Raw genomic sequence first — 18,519 nt, forward strand, 5'->3', positions numbered from 1 at the left:
CTCAATACTCGAACATGGGGTGGAAAATGTTTTAGATTAATGGATTGCATTCTTATTGAGAATCATAAAATGATGAGATCATACATAAAATCATTTCCACTGAGATTGAACAGCTTCTGTTGATTTGAAAATCCATTAGAGCAAAACCTGCTCAAATTTCACTCGTCATTTTCCCATTTCTAGACATTAACATCATTATGCATATCAAAATTGGGAGAGCTCTTACAACACCCACATCGACAATACTGACAACATAAACAAAAACTTGCGGCGATTTCAGGCATTTAGCTTAATAGCTATCACCAGTCCACTCTTTCCAATCCTTGTCAACATGATTTTGGGCCCATTTCACTGCTGCATGAGCAGCCTCAGATCCTCCAGGCAATTCCCGTTCATTTAAAGTATCAGCCATGTCAATGAATGGTAAGACCAAGAGAGTTCCAGGACCACCGTAATGGGTGTGTAAGAACTCGCTGAATATCTGTTAAAAAAATATCATCACAGGCAACATAGTTTAGTACCAGTGTTCTTATACTAAACCTACACAAAGCAACCAAACAAGTGCATTAGCAAAGATACTAGTTAATAGATGACCAAAAGACCATAAAAAACAGTAGGGGCGGAGCTACATGGTGGCTTGGGGGCTGAAGCCACCATGTTTTCCCCAATTTTTTTTAAAATACTCTTATAATCCTTTGAAAATTAAAATGCTAGTTCCGCCCTTGGACAACAGAATAGGCCTAAAAGTAGAGGCTGATACAACTGATTGGGTGATTGGGTGCATCTCATTACTACATTCTGTGACTAGTTTTTCCTTTTTCCTCTCTTTCTTTGTTTTATAACATTATTATCTTTCTACTTTAGGAGTGTTTGTATGTACCTTAAATTGTTTGCAGGGCTAATTTAGACATAGTCAGATGGTTTGTTTCTTGCTTCCCCCCAAACCTTCTCTTCCCCCCTTTTTCTTATCTTCCTTTTTTCCATTGTTTGACAAAAAGGGAACATATTCTGAGAGTTACAGCGACACATGAAGTACCACAATGTTTTTGGTCCTAAACTTTAAGGGCATGCATTCCAGCCAGTAATTTATACTAGTGAGCTTCTATCAGGGAATTGAGAACTATGAAGTTCAGGGCATGCATAATTTAGGATCACTGGATCTGTGTCAAGAAAAGTGATCTCTTCAGCTACTGTCACCCGAAGGAAGACCGCTCATAATTGGGTCTCTTCTATGGGACAGACTTAATGCACAGGCAATCAAATGCAATGATGTCTTGCTAGCCACCAAGCCTCTCACACAAAGTGCAAGTCCTACACAAGGTGGCATTGTATTATTCAAACCAGGAATTTTTTTTCATTAACTCAACAAGGCTTTTAACCCAATAAGATAAAAGTAAGCAATATGAATCATTTTCTACCAAAGAAGTTTTTTGAGCAGAAACAACTACCAAAGAAAACCTTCAATAACAAAGTACTTTTTTCCCACGACCTCTTACCAACTAATTTTAGGGCTCTAGAACCATGAGATAATGATTCCCTTGTACAACATGAAGCAGAAAGTGAAGGGCATTGAGAAACCTAATATTTCATGACAAAGAATCGCGTACTATATCACATCTTATCAGGCTTAACATCTAGTCCAGCAACACAAAAATCCTCTCTTTACGCACACTCATGCACAAAAGCATAGCAAGCGTAAAGTAATTGTATAAATAATTTGTAGGCAATAGAAGAGAGAGTACCCCAGCGCAGATTTCCACGACTTCTTCAACTGAATCTCCACATATATCTTTCTTAACAAGCTTCTCGTGGAGATGGGTCCTAAATTTTAACGTCTCCTGAACCCAATTTTAATTTTTTATAACAAAAACTCTCAGATTGATACTTTGGCCGAAGAAGCTAAAAACATATTAAAAGTAACAAACAAGCTTAAATAATAGAGAAAATAGTTATTGAACACAACGTTTATGCACGTAAAACGAAGAGAGACTTACGGCATCAGCGAATTCGGGAATTGGGTCGGGAAATTTGTATTCGGCTGCTCTGCAAATCTGCTTGGTGAAGGAGGAGAGTGAAAGTGGTATGCTTTGTGCTTTTTTGCTTAATGAAGGAAACGAATAAGAGCATTTGAATCTAATATCACTCGGACGATTGTACGAAAATGGTGCTGAGCCCAAACTAACAACATAAGAAGAAGAAGAAGGAAAGAAAGGTGAGGGTGAGTGACATGTTGTCGTTGAAGGAGCTATGCCTGTTCTCAAAGCCATCTCTTTTTCTCCCTTATCCAACTCCTCTTCCACTCTGTCGCTTAAACCCCGGAAAGAGGGTTTTTAAAGCGTAGGTTAAAATATTATTTTCACTCTTTTGCTATCAATTTTTTTTTTTAACATAAAAATGCACTTTTCAGAAAACATTTACGAAGCGAAATAATTTTAAAAACAACGTACAAAACAAATTCCCCAAAACAAAACACAATACAATTTTTTAGAAAAAACTTTCAACATCTTGAAAAAATTGAGGCACCTGTAAAGCCACCTCAATGGAAAAAAGGGGCGGCCACACAGCCACGCCAATTGAACAAAGGCAGTTGTTCAATTACCTCAACAAAAATATCCTTAAAAATCGAGGAAAAAAGAGAGGAAGCAATGGATCTTGTAACCCATGGCGGTTGTTGCCGTAGGTCTGTCAAGACTTCTTTTTGATTTTTTAATTTTATTTTTTATTAAGGGTATTTTTGTCTTTAGGGGACAGCAAATATTTCATAATTTAGAGAAAATATTGATGCAATCTTCAGTTCAGTATTAGAAATTGAATGTTAGTTCGAGGGATACGTGTTTTTCCCAAAAAGGCAAGTTTATATTTTCTCAAAATAAGTATGTTCGTTTACATTATGGTTTTAGTGTGTAGAATATCGTGCAGTGGAAAGTGGGAATCAAAGCCCAAGCTCAACTTTAACAAACACCACTCTATGTCCTTGGACCCATTGTTTGCACTTTGCATTACATAGCTTACAAGGCTAGCATACCATTCCATTATATAATGTATCACAGGGAAAACATGCCACAACTTTCTCTCTCCAAGGAAACAAAAATGTGAAGTCTGGGAGCTCCTCCTACGTACAGCAAGCTCATACAAAATTGTTTACAGTTCACAGATTCCTTTCATGTGCTTCAAGCCAAGGAAATCCCAGGAAATCAAACACCTCCTTCTCTGTGTTAAATTTCAAACTTGCAGTGGCTCTTGTGCCCTGCAATGGAACCATGCATGCTAATGCTAAATGAACCATGAAAAACAAGAATGATGTCTAGAGCAAACACCTAAAAACCGAAGTCATTACCCGTTTACCGCCTGTACTGTAAGTAGCTGGAAACAGCCCTGTATCATCAAGCCGGAATCCTTTAGATTCTGCCAGCAATCTCAACCTGCACAAATGTCAAGTAAAGTAGTATAAACTTTTACTCAACGGAAGATAGTTTTAAATTTCTTCAAGAAAATAAAATTTCAGGAACGATCCATTTGTCCGTCATAAATATTGTACAACCGTAATGAAGACATTTTAAAAGTGGTGCAAATATAGTACACTAAAAGCAAATCAATTTGGTACGAGATAAAAGAAGCTACAAGGAATGGTTCTGGAAAATTCAGCACCATTCTGTACGTTAGCAGCAAAGGAAAGATTGTCAGTACTCTTGAACAAAGCTAGTTGCTCGTTTCCCTCTATAGTATGCTGCTTTCCAAGATATGTTGGTTCAGCAAATCTTGTTCATAACCATGAGGAGTTGTGTTATTGAACAGCAGTGCAACACTTCTTCCAATACTAAATGTTTGTAACAAACGCATTGTCCTCATTCTATGTTTTTTAAGCCTATAAAATACTATCCAGAAAGATTTTCTGTTAACTTCTTTTGTTTCTATGAGAGGCAAACACTTCGTGAGCTTGAAAATTTATTGAACTACAGACTTCAATAGTTGGAAAGGAGAACGTACCTCCTATTTAATACATCATTCCCTGTCCAAGCTATTAATCCAAATGCATATATGTCCCTTGGGAAAACCTACAGAAACAGAATATAGACATTGAAGTATCAGGAAATCAATCTCATGTATTTTTGCAATTCTAAACAAAACAATTAAAACCTGTATAGGATTAAAGGTGGCCAATTAAACATGTAAACAAGAAGTTAACTACAAGAATTAACCTGAAAACAAACTTGTGGAGGGGTGTTAAAGAAATGGAAAAAGGATTGAAGAAGGCTTCTTCCCCTCATGTAGTTGGGGGCTAAAAAAAATAAATTCAGATAATTCTCTTCCACAACTGGTCAATGATTCCCCTGGTGGGCATATGAATAAATAACCAATACAAATATGAGTGCAGGTGTTCCTTCTGGTAAATTTGTCTGAAATTTAGGAAACCATCAAGTACCTTTAAATCAATGCGGTGGCGCAGCTCACGTCCAGGATATGTGCAAAGACCGAAGTATGTGTCAACACCAGAATCAGTACCCTGTGCACGATATTCCGCAAAGAAGCTAAAGGAGCATATCACAGCAAGTCTGAAACATAAAAGCATACATGCATGACAGACAAGTGGAAGGAAACAACTTAAAATACAAATAAGTCTACTGCAAAATGATTCTTTTCTTTTTTCTTTTTTTTCCTTTTTGTAATTTTAGTTTACAAATGACAGGTAGAATTTGAAGTTCTTTCACTTTTACTTCTTTTAAGTCTTCTTTGTAACCAAAGAGAAATGCTTTTTTTTTCCTAACATGCAGACCAGAAACTACACTGGGAGCCCTGAAACAGAAACAAGAACCAAAACAAACAATGTTCCTATGACTCAAAACACAATATTTCATAAGGAAGACAGACTTTGATACAATGTTCATAAACCAATAATCCTAAAAGCTTAAGCTTATGGGAATTAAGCCCAACAAGGATATCAAACTAATACACACTAACCAAAGAAGGTTCAAACTACCGTGATAACCACAAATCAAGAGGTGCATCACCATAATTAGTCAATTTTCGCTGTTTTGCAGTGTTTGAAAAACCAATAAATGATTAATTAATGGCATTGCATAATTTTTGCAAGAATTCAAGATCAAAAAACTTAAATGTTGACTCTCAGTCAAGTGCAGCCATCAAAATGTACTGACCATCACAAGGATATCATTTCCTGTAATTGCAGAATCCAGTTTGTGGAAACTCATAACTCTCAATGTTAATATATTTAAAAAAAAAATAACAATATGCTACATGAGGTGAAAAAAATAATAAAGAGAAGGCATCTGAAAGGTAGGTACCCCTTAAACAGTGAAAAAAGCATACAAGGAATAAGAAAGCTGTGTGAAGGAAAAATCAAACAGAAAGAAAGAAAATATTACCTCCTTACTGTGAGTACTGAAAACCAAATCCTCTCTCAAGAACTTCATATCCTTTAAACGACTTACATATTTTGATAAAAAACCGTTATGACTGTAAGTACGGAGCAAATTAACACAGCATTTCAGAAATAATACCACACATATGACTGTTAGAAAGCAGGAAGAAACTTTAAGTAATAAAAGAATGTGACACTGTTACAGGGGTGGCAGAAAACGAATATGATAATATCAAAGAAACATGCCATCAACAAGTTGTATCCATCAAAATAAAAGGCATGTTAATGAATTGGAACACAAAGTAGTAAAAACTCCAGCAATCAATGTCAATGAAATTTTGCTTTTTGCCAGGTATTAAGAGATAAGGACACTCATAGAATCTTTTATGTCTCTAGAAAAACTGTGCTGGAACTTGGAGGAATATCGTAATACAATCTATTCTTTTGGGTAGCAAGATTGGCCAGGTATATGGTGGATAGTCAAGAGCAAATTGGGTCCATGAAAAAACGTCCTAGATTTCTTCGACCATCTTTTTTTAGAAAAAAATTGATAAATTTCTTCTACTATTTTCATTTATATTTCATTTTCTCAGGGGAAGAAAAATGTATTAGAAAGAAAAAAGCAGAATTCAGGAGAGAATCAAAATATTGACCCGAAGCAACCTGATCTCCTCTAGGATCAAGACAAATAGACAATATAAATGAAACAAAAATATCAGGTACATGACACACTAAGAGAAGAAGGAATGTTGAACCTCTTTCCATCGGGATGTGTAATTATAATGTCCAAATCCCCACAGGAAGCTTTTCCACGTCTAAATGATCCTCCACATACGATAATTACCTTAAAGACAGACATCAAAATAGTAGAATAAACCATATACAAAAATGAATCACTAATGCTAGAATTATAAACAAGGCTTGTGCCTTGAGGTTTGGCTGTCAACGAATTATATCAAGATCCACATCTGATCAAATAGCAATGATAAACCCGAATTAAATTCAGCATATCATCAATTCATCCCACAATGTCGGCTCATATTAACCAAATAAATTTATAATGCTAGATACACAGAGAATAAATTACATTTATTCCTAACAGCATATTCAGCTGGAAATAATTTGCTCCAAAGAAAAAGTTATAGGGCTCACCCCAGGCAAAATATCCTCCCCAACTTTCTGAAGAAGCTCCTCCATCTCTTGAACCTGAATCAGAAATAGCATAAAAATATCCAAGGTGAAGTAGATCCAGAATTTTTGGATTACCAATGCAAAATTCCAAGCATGAAGATCAGACCTCATGGCGTGGAATCCTATGCTTGATATCTTGAAAATATTTCAACCCAATTCTTTGTGAATTCGTTAACAATTCCTCATTCTGCAGATCATCTAGTGTACGATATCCTTTCTCATATAGTTTAAGAGCAGTGGCTGGACCAATCCCCCAAACTTCGCCGAATAAGTTGATTGTTCGTACCTGCAAATAGTAATGCAGTTGAAAGAAACCCACTCCCAATCGGAGTCTACTGTCTCTATCGCGAGTAATTTTCATAGTTACTTATTTTATTTAAAACATTAAAAGAATTGAATAAGTAAGATTTTAAATCAAAACAAAAGAAAATAATCAAGACATAACAAAACTTAGACCTTCAAAAGCAAGAAGAATTTAAAGATCCACATCCTTCTAGCTTTATATTATTCTAAGATTTCAATGAAAACTACATAATGCCAAAAGAGAAGCCTCATAATCTAAAACCATCATGAAAATTAATTAAGAGCATAATATATTTAATCATTGTCATCCAAAGACTATATTCAAGAAAACAAGTCCAAATTAGAGGAAAATGTAATAAAGGAATTCCAATAAAAACCTACACAAAAAGGTGGTAACAAGAAAAAAGATACTCAACAATCAGAAAATAGTGTAAATACCCCACTCTTTTGATGAACAAAAGTTTGTAAAATGACTGCCTTTAGCACTACATGATAGTAAAACTTTAGTTCTACTGAGAACCTTTGCAACACCTTTTCATCTCTTTCAAAGTGCTCCAGCTTGGATAACTTTCCAGTTGTCACTATCTCCTGGATCTGCAAGTAATTACAAATCGCTTCTGTAAACTTTAGATGAAATAATTTAACACCATACTTGCACCAGAAAAATGCATACATTTACAGCATATGTTTCTCTAAATTCTGCTTGCAACGTGTAAGGATCAACAACTAATATTGCAAGATTTGAGCTTCGAGATCGGAATCAATACATCACCACATTAGTCTTCAATGTGTGAAGTGCAAATCATAGCTAAGTTCTACATAGAAGACTATAAGTCAACTAAGCAAGTGACAATATCATGATGAGACTCATAACTCAGCAGACACATTTCCTGGTGAGTCATAATCATATATACAACATTCAAAGAGGCAAATAGTAAAATTAATAATAATCTACCCTATTAGTCCCACTTAAAAGGGTGACAAGAAGTAACTAAGAAACTAGTCAGCTGTACTATTCTGGGAATAGAGATGTTTACCATTTGTATAGAATTCATACCATCAGGAACTTGAGATGAAAAAGTCAACTTTAAAAGACAAGCCAAGTAATCAACCAAGGAAATTAATGCAGGACACCCAAACAAGATGGTGTTCACTTACATGATCTTGCAATGACTTTCCAATCGAGGGTAGGTCTTTGACCTGGTTTGCACTTTCAATTTTGAAGGGCAACTTCTCAATAACTAGGATAGCCTTGTGGTAGCTAAATGACCTCCGGTCATCACCCAACGCTTTCATAAGCAATAACCACAAGACATCGGATCACCAAGAGAGCAAAGAAGAAGACAACCAATAATACAGAATTTTATTTCACCTCGATATATGTCAATAAGCTTTCCAAATATCTCGGTTATATTCTTGTTTAAATCAGGAGGACTATACAGCAAGGATGCCTGCAATGCTCCAATCTGTTTACAAGTAGTAATAGTATTCAGCTGCAAGGAAAACTAAAGCATAAATTCTATATAAAATAAATAAACAAATAAAACAATAATAATAATAATAATAATAATAATAATAATAATAATAATAATAATAATAATTTAGTAATAACATATAATTTATCATCCCCACTCCCAAAATATCCATGCTTGCGTGCTGTGGCTACAAAATTTTCAATAGAAAGTTTCAGGAATTTATCTGAATTAATGGCTACTGAATCTTACGTCCTTATTCAAAGCATCAGGGCTGTTTGGACAGGTATTTGCTGGGCTTATACTCTGGGGTGACTCATCAGAACCTCCGAGAATACTTGGTTCCCCATATAGAGCATTACTCTTTGCATCTTCTTTGCTTTCTGCATTCGTTTTTTTTGAATCTTCAGGAGAGGGTTTGATCTTTTTGCTATTCAATGGTTCTTCATAGCCAGAAGTGTTTTCGTTGGCTTCTTTAGGAACTAAAGATTTGTCTGGTCTGTTATCTCCTTCCGGGTCCACTTTTAGACTGTACGAATCCTCAGAGACCTTTTCTCCTAATCTCAAGCTATCCTCCAGCCATTGATAAAGGAGAACCCTCTGCAACAAGCGTAGCACCATCACAACTTTAAACAGCATAGTAAGAAAATGAAAAATATTTAAATATGCATTTCAAAGCTGAATATGATATATGAGAACTACAATCTAACACTAATAGAAGCATATAATCTATCACAAGTTACTGTACAGGATAAAATGATGAAATTTTGCTGGCCGACATGAATTTGATGGAATGAAAGACGTACCAAGTTTTCTCAAGAAACAAAATCAAAATCAATTATCTGAAACTAAATCTTAGAGGAGTCCCATACAGTTGAATAACGAAAGCTACATACTTGGTCTATATCTAACTAGGTTTTCTTGCCCCGGCGAGTCCTTTATAAATCTAGATTGCTCAAAATCAGCCTCTGAGAATTTTTAGGGAAGCACACTAGGAGTAGCTTTAAGGGTAGCATCCTGGACAGTGGACATTGAAGACCCTCCGAAAATTCGGGTTGGTCAATAAACTCGATTAAACAAGAATCAACATAAGAAAGCATCAAGGTCAAGCACACCCCCTTAATTACAATCCTTGCCAGCTGCTATGGGTATCAAGCATTCAGCACCCCAAAATTAGCCGCTAAATTGCTAATATAAGCCTTCTCCTACCAATTAATATTCGAGGCAAGACACAGTATATAATGCATCCAACTGCAATTCACCAACATTAACTAACAAAATCTGAAATTCAATGACAAAACTTTAAATAATAATAATAAAAAAATACTTAATTTCACTAACTTGTATCCCTCAGAGTTCACAGAAGGTTTCATGTCAAACTTGTAACCAAGACCGTGATTCATTCAAACGATGCAACATGAAAGTTGTAAACCATGATGCAAAATTGAGTAACGCGTAAATAGAGAGATAGAACGAGAGACTCACTCCCTTAAAGCGTGCCAAGCGTTCAGTGCCCACTTGTTTGAGAAGGGCCTCTGAGTTCATAGCAAACACATTAGTGACCCTTTTGGACAGGCGCTCTTCTATTTCAGCCCCCATTTGCACCAGCTTCTGCTTCCAAATCTTTAACGTTCCCAAAAAGACAAAGAGTAAAATGAGATTCATATACAAAACGAGCTTTAAGCAGGTGGGGACGTGACAAAATTACAGGGTGGTGAAAATGAAACCTGTAATCGGCGAGCCTGAACACCGTTTTCGACAAAGAAAACGACCAGTCCTGCGAACATCCCATGTGGGTCTGGAGGGGGAGTTCGGTTTTTGGTTGGCTTTGGCGCCATTGAGTCTGCTTTTGCCACTCGGCGTTTTCGTTCTTCTTCTACAAGATTTGCCAGGTGACTTTTCTAACCGAATGAGGAAGCGTTTTGCCACGCCAGGGGTTTTAAAGTCGGATGAATCGTAAGCTCGATGTAAGACACGCGTCCACAATTTGTGCAATTAGATTTATAATTTTTTGTCGTTAATTTTTTTATTTTTTTATAACAAAAATCACAAGCAATTTCAATTATAATCATTGTGTCTTAGGTATATATACAATGCCAATGTCATTCGCGACACTCTTTTTTTTAGCCGTGAAAAATTACTATTGAATTTTGGATTAAATAATAATTTTTATTGTTTCATGAAGTGTGCATATAATATTTCTCCTTCATTAATATCCGATAGTTAACTGGTTATCTTTAAATTTATATCTTGTTACCTTGTATGGTATCTCGGAGAAATTACATTTACTCCTTAAATCACCACTCTTTATTTGCAATGTTCTAAAAAATTAAAAAATTTGTAATATGGAGAGGTGTTTTAACATCTCTTCTATTATCTTCAACAGATTATTTATTATCTTTTCTACTTTATTTTTTTTTATTTTTTTTTAATATTCTTACCCAATGTGACTTATTGGGGCGCAAGAGATAAGAGAGAAGAAGAGAAAAAAATATTAAAGAAATGATATAATGTGCTAAAGTGAATTCCAATATTTTACTATTCATTATGCACCAAATGTATTTTTAGCCTCTAACTAATATGCTAAAGGTGAAAAAGTACAATATTAGCTAAATTTAGCTAATATGGACATTTTTATTTATTTTTTATTTATTTTTTATGTAAAATGTCTGCTATTTATTAATATATAAGCTTCGGTTCTCAGAGAATTTCTCTTGTGAGACGAGAAAGGAATAGGGCTACTCATCTTCTGGCCAAGTTTGCTGTAGCTAACCCAAGGGCGGTCCTACATGGAGGCTAGGGGGGGCCCTGGCCCCCCCAAGTCCCAAAATTTTCCCCTAAAAAAATTTTTTTTTTCGAAAAAAAAAAAAAAAAAAAAATTAAAATTTTACCCCTTAATTTTTAATTTTTTTTAATTTTGCTCCTGTTATTTTTTTTTCTTTTCAATTTGGCCCCTCCATTTTTAAAAGCCTAGGTCCGCCACTGAGCTAACCAGTCTCATTATGTTTGGTTTAATGTTTGTCCTAATTTTCTGGTGAACGTTGTAACTGCTGATTATTTATTATAATGGAAAGCTTAAATTTTCTCTCAAAAAAAAAATTAATATGCAACTATTCTCTTAGATTAAAGATTTTGTTTTTATTTTTTATTTAAAAAATCTCTGAACTTACCCCCGGTCGTGAACTCGGGGGTCGTGAGTGACCCACGCCCACGATTGAAAGGGTTTATGCTTAAACCCTAACTCCACTCAAAAATTGAAACCCAAAAAAGGCAATCATTTTCCGCCTTCAATCCCACAATTGAAAGCCCAATGCTTCTCTATCGCTCAGCTTCCCTGCTCCATCCCTACGAACTCTTATCCCCGCCTAAACTTCTCTCCCAATTCAAGCACGCACACTCATTTCTCTCCAATCCTTCACGTCCTTCCTCTTCTTTGCACTTTTGGCTGAAGCCGCCGCGCCGTAGACCAGCTAGGGCTTTTGCGACCGCCGCTGTTGCGGAAAGGAAGGGAACCGATACTTTCTACGCCGACGAAGACGTTTCGTGGACTTCTCTTGGCGTTTCTGAGAGGCTTTCTCGGGCTCTCTACAACGCCGGCATCGATAGGCCTTCTCTGACTCAGGTACACCCTCGCCATATTCACTCATGTGTCGAATTATCCTAGAAATGTTCCGAGAAGAGGGAAAAAAAAAACGAGAATGTTGACCAACAGTTCACTTGTGCACAGTCCACGGTTGCCTTGAAATTCTATGCTAGACTTGTGAAGGCTCTTCTTGGATCTCTCTTTGTAATTCTTGAAGTGTATTAATCATTGCACGCATTTACTGTTTTATGAGTTTACGATAGTTGCTGAGACATATTTTGATATGAAATTTAGGCTGCTTGTGTACCGGCTATACTTTCGAGAAAGGATGTGGTAGTGGCTGCGGAGACGGGTAGTGGTAAAACACATGGATATTTGGTTCCCCTAATTGATAGCTTGTGCGCTGTGTCTGATGATTCTGCTGAGACCGTTTCTGATCAAGAATCAACGACACGATTGCGAAGGATTTGTCTTGTTCTTTGCCCAAATGTGCTGCTTTGCGATCAAGTGGTTCGGATGGCCAATGGTCTTTGTGGTGATGATGGTGAGCCACTCCTCAGAGTTGCATCTGTCTGTGGTCGACAGGTATTTTATTTGCAAATTGTTCTTGGTTATTGTTTATGGATACATCACCATGATTTTATCTTGTAATACTTGTTTTAGTGAAGGGGACTGTCTATAGACATTTTAAGGTTCCAGGTTCTTACGAATAAAAAACTTATGACTGCAGGGATGGCCAGTTAATGAGCCTGATATTGTTGTGTCCACCCCAGCTGCTCTTCTGAATAATATTGACCCGAACAAACCCCGTCGTTTGGAGTTTCTGCGTGGCGTGAAATATGTGGTGTGTTTTTTGTTCAAGTAACTATGTAATTTTGTTGGTTACATAAATAATTGCAATTCTGATACGGCAGAACTATGAGACAGGAGAGATCACATCATTTACAACTAAAATATTTATCTACTATGACTGGCAGGTGTTTGATGAAGCAGATATGCTTCTCTGCGGGGGCTTCCAGAATAAAGTTATTCGTCTGATAAACATGCTCCGCTTTGATGAAAAGCTTTTGTCTCGGTCAAAAGAATCTGTATCTGAGTTGCCAATGGAATTGGAATCTGAGCATACATCAAACTTTACTTTAGACAACAAAGAAGACCTACAAACTGAAATCATATCAGAAGGGGAGGAAGACTCTGGGGATGTTGATGACTTGGCAGAGGATGTTGAAGCTGGGTCAAATGAAAGAAAAGACTGGAGGAGAGTGAGAAAAAATTATGAGCGCAGTAAACAGTATATTTTTGTTGCAGCCACCCTTCCAGTAAATGGAAAGAAAACTGCTGGGGGAGTGTTGAAACATATGTTTCCAAATGCCAATTGGGTTAGTGGAAATTACCTCCATTGTCACAATCCCAGGTGCCACACATTGTCTGGTTGCCAGTTCTTTTTCCCCATTCATAAAAAAAATATTCTTTTTCCCCTTGCTAGTTATCTACTTTGAAGCATTAGAGTGATTTTTTCATTTTAAATAGATATGTGTTAGTAAATACCGAGCGACCTATTGCAAACATACAAAGTTTACTGGTAGTTCAATGGAAAAAGTTTGGTATGAAAAAACCACAAAAAAAATGGATTATGTTGTGTGTTGGACTCTACTCATTAAGAGCAAATGTGCAGTAGGCTAATGATTGTTATATTAAAGCTGCTAAACTCCTGTTTGGTCACTTGCATTTAGCCCACTATATGAGTGTTTTCAACTAGCAAAATAATTTATGATGTGACTGCATTTTATTTTTCTTTCTAACTAATTTGATGCTTGATAGTTTGTAGCACTAATTATGGCCCATGTCAGACTTCCACAGCAAACTCATGTACATGTTTAGAGATGCCTGCTCATGCATTACGTGAGTCAAAATTATGATTTCCCCCACTTTAAGACAGCCTTGAGCCAATTCATTGGCAATGATTTAACAATAGCTTGACTTCGTTGCCAATCTTTACTGTTGAATCTTAGGTGAGGCCTTGCAAGCTTGTGAGGTGGAGCCTTATAAGTGTGTAGCCATTGTCTTGCGTCTAGCGTATAAACTTGGGCTAGGGACGTGACATTTAGAGTCAGAAGGATTATTTTTGAACTCTTAAGGCAGGGTCACTTCGTGTATCCACCATTGAAAGATAAACTTTGGACCCGTGTAACGCACCCTCACTACACAGATCAGTTAAATCTGGCTTTTGTTGGAGGTGTGGCCCTAAAAAATTGTTTGTACCCAAGGGGATTTGAACTTTATGGTTGTGCCATCAAAGTTTAAGGCCTTCATCACTTGAGCCAACCCCTTGGGGTTGACTCTTTTTCATGGAAACTAGTGTGGATGAAGAACAAGATTTAGAAGGAGAAAATTAAATATGAGGGGAAACTACACTTAATCTCCTAAACTTACGCATTAATTGCAATGCCCCCAAACTTTAAAAAATTGCAATTTATTCTCCAAACTATTAGCCTCTTTCACTTGGCCCCTGCCATTAGAATTTGTTGTTAACTTAGAAGGCAATCGTGTGAAATGTCCATTACACCCCGGTAAAAAGTGTAAAAATGCCAATATGCCCATAAATTATATATATAAAAAAATCTCTTTAGTGACCGACCCACAGCCAGCCATGGCACGGCCATGGGTCTCCTGGCCGTGGGTCTCCTGGCCATGGACAATATTTTTTTTTTTTGAAAAAAAAAAAAAAAAAAAAAAAATCTATTGCAGGGGTATTATTGTCATTTTGGATTGCCGTCTGATTTAACCAAAAAGCCTTATGGCGGGGGGCTAAGTGAAAAGAGCTAATAGTTTGGGGCATTATTTGCAACTCTTTAAAATTTGGGGGACATTGCAATTGAGGTGTAAGTTTAGGGGGCAAGTGTAATTTTCTCTAAATTTGAACCAATGCTTCAGGTTATAAAAATATGCAACTCTAGTAATCTGCAGTGAGATATTTCTTCTTCTCTTTCTCTTTTTCTCTTCTCAGTTCTAGCGAACAGGTATGGCCTTATTGTCTATTAAGATTTATATAGGGAGCTTGCTGTTTTGCAATCTTCCATACTAACGCTGAATCATTTAGCCTTGAGATTAGAATTACTGATCAGTCCCTCATATGGGATGACAGGATATGATTGTGTGCTTTGTGATATAAACTGAGAGTTATAAACACTAGTTAAACATTGATCTGCTATATAAAATAACGTCCTTTCATTTGATATGCATTCTGCAAGTATAATTGCAAATTAAGCGGTGACATTATGATGCATTTGATAATGCATGTGAGTTGCTGATCATTGATTCAATTCCATTTCAGATTGAAGCAGAGGTGGGTCGAAGTTACACTTGAGACTCAGGTGGATGAACTCATAAAGGCTGTGAATCAAGGTTTTAGATCTAAAGCTGGTGATTGCCGAACCATGGTTTTTGCGAACACTGTTGATGCCGTTGAAGCAGTCGCAAATGTATTGCTGAAAGCTGGGATTGACTGTTACCGTTATCATAAGAATTTTTCCTTGGAGGAGCGTACCCAGACGTTAGCTGATTTCCACGAGAAAGGTGGTATTATTGTGTGCACTGATGCTGCTGCACGTGGTGTTGACATACCAAATGTCTCACATGTTATTCAGGTGCTTCTCTTTTTACCAAATTAGCTAGGTTCCTGCCTTATATATCTGGTTATCTTTCACTGAACAGAAAGCCCTGGGCCACTGGTAATGCTAGGTTTCAAAATGGGAAGTAAATGAGAAAATGGATATAATGAACATCAAAAGACCTTTTGTCTTGGTGTGAATAAGCATCTATGAATGAAAATTACTTAGATCTGATGCAGCAAACAGAAATTGATAAAACATTTAAATAGATGTTTTTATGAGTGGAAAATAACAAGTGAGAGTCAATTTCTTAACTATGGTACATAAGAGTAAATGTAAATACAAAAAATAAAATAACTAATATAATATGATCGAAACATAGCTTTCTGCAACTAGTAAAAGAAATTACCTATCAAAAAAAAAAAACTAATAAAAGCAGTTAAAATTAAAGTTTTTCAATGTTGGAAAATTTTGGAAATAAAGGAAAACAGGAATAATTATATCCACGTTTGCTTGAAATAAGTGAGCCATAAGCTGTGATATCCCCCCCCCACCAAAACACACAGACATAGAAAAAGAGAAAGAAAATTCAAAGCATCTTATTACTAATAGTGAGATGATCATAGGCTTCAGTATGTGACCTCACAGAGGGCACTCTAGGTGATCTTTAATTTTCCTATTATATCCAGTATGCTCCCTTCAAATTGTTTTTACACTTTTTGTTTTCCACTTGTTCAACAGTTTCTCCAACTAGATTTATAAATATATAGAGGACTTGACCCTTGAAATGATTTGTCCATTCCAGGCAGACTTTGCTACTTCTGCTGTGGATTTTTTGCATAGGGTTGGTCGCACTGCTAGAGCTGGTCAATTTGGACTTGTCACTAACCTGTACACTGAATCCAACCGGGATCTTGTTGCTGCAGTTTGTCAAGCCGGGGAAATTAATCAGCCTGTGGTAATTCTTCAAACTTGCAATTTGATGCTCAAAGATATACTTTATGTGAAATGATACGTCAGCCAGGATTCAGTAAACTAACAATTTTTTTTGATGAATTTTTCAGAAAACTAACAATGATAACAGTAATTTTTTTTTTTTGAAAAAGTACATATAACCCCCCCTCAAACTACTACCTTATTGTCAATGTACCTTCCAAACTACCAATTATGTCAATATGTCTCCCTAAACTACCTAAAAATGTCAATGTCCCCCTAATGACAAAAATACATTACATAAAATTATTAAAATAAAATAAAAACTAAAGAAATTATTAAAAAAATAACAAAAATTTATACAAAAAAAAAAATTAGGAACTTTTTTTTTTTTTTTTTTTTGGTTTTTATATATATTTTTTTTTTAAAAAAAAAAAATTCAGTAATTTTTTCGTTTGCTTTTCTTTTTAAAAAAAATCGTTTTTTTTTAATTTAATAAAAAACTAGTATTTCTTTTTGGTTTTTTTTTTAAAAAATGTTTTTATAATTTTCAGTTATTTTTTCGTTTGCTTTTTTTAAAAAAAAAAAAAAATCGTTCTTTTTTCGTTTTTTATTTAATTTTTTTTAGAAAAATATTTTTTTAGTTTTTTAGTTTTATTTTATTTTTTAAAAAAATAGTTTTAGTTTTATTTTTTTAAAAAAAAAAATTAGTTTTAGTTTTTTTTTTTTTTTTTTTAAATTTATAAGGACATTTTTGTCTTATTCAAAGAAATTTAGGGTCATTTTTGTCTTTTTGTTGGTATTAGAGGGGATATTGACATTTTTTGGTAGTTTGAGGGGGAACATTGACACAATTGATAGTTTGGGAGATAGATTGACAATTAAGTGGTAGTTTGGGGACATCTCATTGATTATTAATTATACGTGAATGGAAGTAATGGCATCCTAATGATGGATTACAAGTTCCATGTATGGCTCCCTGTCTTTTTGTTGCCAATACTTGCCCCTTCTTGAAGGATGACTGGTTATTTTCTAATACCTGCAGGAGAGAGCATTTAGCAGGAAAAGAGGCTTCCGCAACAAGCTTAAGAAAAGAGGTAGAAGTTTTCATTTTCGTTGGCAAATATATCAGGAGTAAACTATCTACTTGAACACGAAATGCATATGGTGCAAATATATTAAAGGATGCTCTCACACATCAAATATGTAGTAGAAAAAAGAAAGTTATATCTAATATTTAAGTAAAATTAATTGGTAAGAAATTTCTACTGACTAGAGAAGTACAGTTTGGTTATGATACTAAATTTGGTCTCATATTTATGATTTAGCAGGTTTGGGCAAAGTCAGGGACTTGTCTACCGCTTAAGAGAGCGTGTTTTGGCACAAAATGACTAGATTGTGAGGAACTTGGTATGTAAGGAAGCATAACTTGTCTTCAGTTATACAACAGAATCCTAGCGATGTAAATGGATTGAATTGATCTTTTTTTGATTATATATGATCCAGTTAATTTATACATGCCACAAAGTGAAGATCTCTCTTACTCACTCCAAACAAATTTGAACATGTTTCTTTCATTCTAGGTGCAGAAATATTCCTTTTCTACTGTCCCACAGTCATTATTAGAGTTTCATTCTCCATCTTCAAGTAACCCCGATTTGAAAATGTTCCTTCAACTCTTGTTACAAACATATTCCCTTTTTTACTGTCTTACAAGAATTTATCTTAGGTTGCATTCTATATCTTTAAGCAACCCTCATTAACTGTCAGTGATTGATCATGGATGTCCTCGTCTTTCCGTAGTTCCACCGGTGGATATGCATCTCCAATTTGTGGGTCTATTAGACTGTGAGGTTAAGATCTTACTCAATCAGTGCCCTAGGTCTTTAGGTGATAATGATCTGACTCAATCAGTGCCCTAGGTCTTTAGGTGATAATTTCTTATGCACGGGCTGATAATATAGTAGAAACCATTTTTGGATGGTAAATTTGGTGCCTGGAGTTATGTAAAACCAACAAAGGTTTGAGTTGGATAGCCTAAATGAG

General features: G+C 35.6%; 3 protein-coding genes across 7 annotated transcripts; 1 reads left to right on the forward strand and 2 right to left on the reverse strand.

Moving 5' to 3' along the window:
• Positions 1–70: 70 nt before the first annotated feature.
• LOC133858449 (protein PLASTID REDOX INSENSITIVE 2, chloroplastic) lies at positions 71–2,318 on the reverse strand. Of its 2 annotated transcripts, XM_062293920.1 has the most exons (3): positions 1,995–2,315; positions 1,743–1,838; positions 71–481 (listed from the first exon to the last, which is right to left on the reverse strand). In XM_062293920.1, exons 1-3 carry the CDS (start codon positions 2,265–2,267, stop codon positions 290–292), a joined length of 561 nt encoding a protein of 186 aa, XP_062149904.1. In that variant the 5' UTR covers positions 2,268–2,315; the 3' UTR covers positions 71–289. The 2 variants fall into 2 exon arrangements, with proteins under 2 accessions (XP_062149904.1, XP_062149905.1); XM_062293921.1 differs by lacking the exon at positions 1,743–1,838 and having other exon boundaries at positions 1,995–2,318.
• Positions 2,319–2,919: 601 nt separating this feature from the next.
• Positions 2,920–10,242, reverse strand: LOC133867152 (DNA polymerase lambda). Of its 3 annotated transcripts, none has more exons than XM_062303856.1 (14): positions 10,074–10,242; positions 9,832–9,969; positions 8,599–8,946; positions 8,247–8,340; positions 8,033–8,163; positions 7,406–7,468; positions 6,678–6,857; positions 6,533–6,586; positions 6,136–6,224; positions 5,385–5,475; positions 4,424–4,504; positions 3,988–4,055; positions 3,338–3,422; positions 2,920–3,247 (listed from the first exon to the last, which is right to left on the reverse strand). In XM_062303856.1, the coding sequence occupies exons 1-14, from the start codon at positions 10,182–10,184 to the stop codon at positions 3,149–3,151; spliced, it is 1,632 nt and encodes a 543-aa protein (XP_062159840.1). In that variant the 5' UTR covers positions 10,185–10,242; the 3' UTR covers positions 2,920–3,148. The 3 variants fall into 3 exon arrangements, with proteins under 3 accessions (XP_062159840.1, XP_062159833.1, XP_062159845.1); XM_062303849.1 differs by having other exon boundaries at positions 7,313–7,468; XM_062303861.1 differs by lacking the exons at positions 2,920–3,247; positions 3,338–3,422; positions 3,988–4,055 and having other exon boundaries at positions 4,424–4,553; positions 7,313–7,468.
• A 1,206-nt stretch (positions 10,243–11,448) lies between these two features.
• Positions 11,449–17,991, forward strand: LOC133867172 (DEAD-box ATP-dependent RNA helicase 22). Of its 2 annotated transcripts, none has more exons than XM_062303872.1 (8): positions 11,449–11,968; positions 12,224–12,514; positions 12,660–12,773; positions 12,907–13,343; positions 15,264–15,576; positions 16,346–16,498; positions 17,519–17,570; positions 17,802–17,991. In XM_062303872.1, the coding sequence occupies exons 1-8, from the start codon at positions 11,657–11,659 to the stop codon at positions 17,837–17,839; spliced, it is 1,710 nt and encodes a 569-aa protein (XP_062159856.1). In that variant the 5' UTR covers positions 11,449–11,656; the 3' UTR covers positions 17,840–17,991. The 2 variants fall into 2 exon arrangements, with proteins under 2 accessions (XP_062159856.1, XP_062159866.1); XM_062303882.1 differs by having other exon boundaries at positions 11,454–11,968; positions 17,805–17,991.
• Positions 17,992–18,519: the final 528 nt, after the last annotated feature.

The sequence above is a fragment of the Alnus glutinosa genome, chromosome 1 (assembly GCF_958979055.1).
Source record: "Alnus glutinosa chromosome 1, dhAlnGlut1.1, whole genome shotgun sequence".
Lineage (NCBI taxonomy): Eukaryota > Viridiplantae > Streptophyta > Magnoliopsida > Fagales > Betulaceae > Alnus > Alnus glutinosa.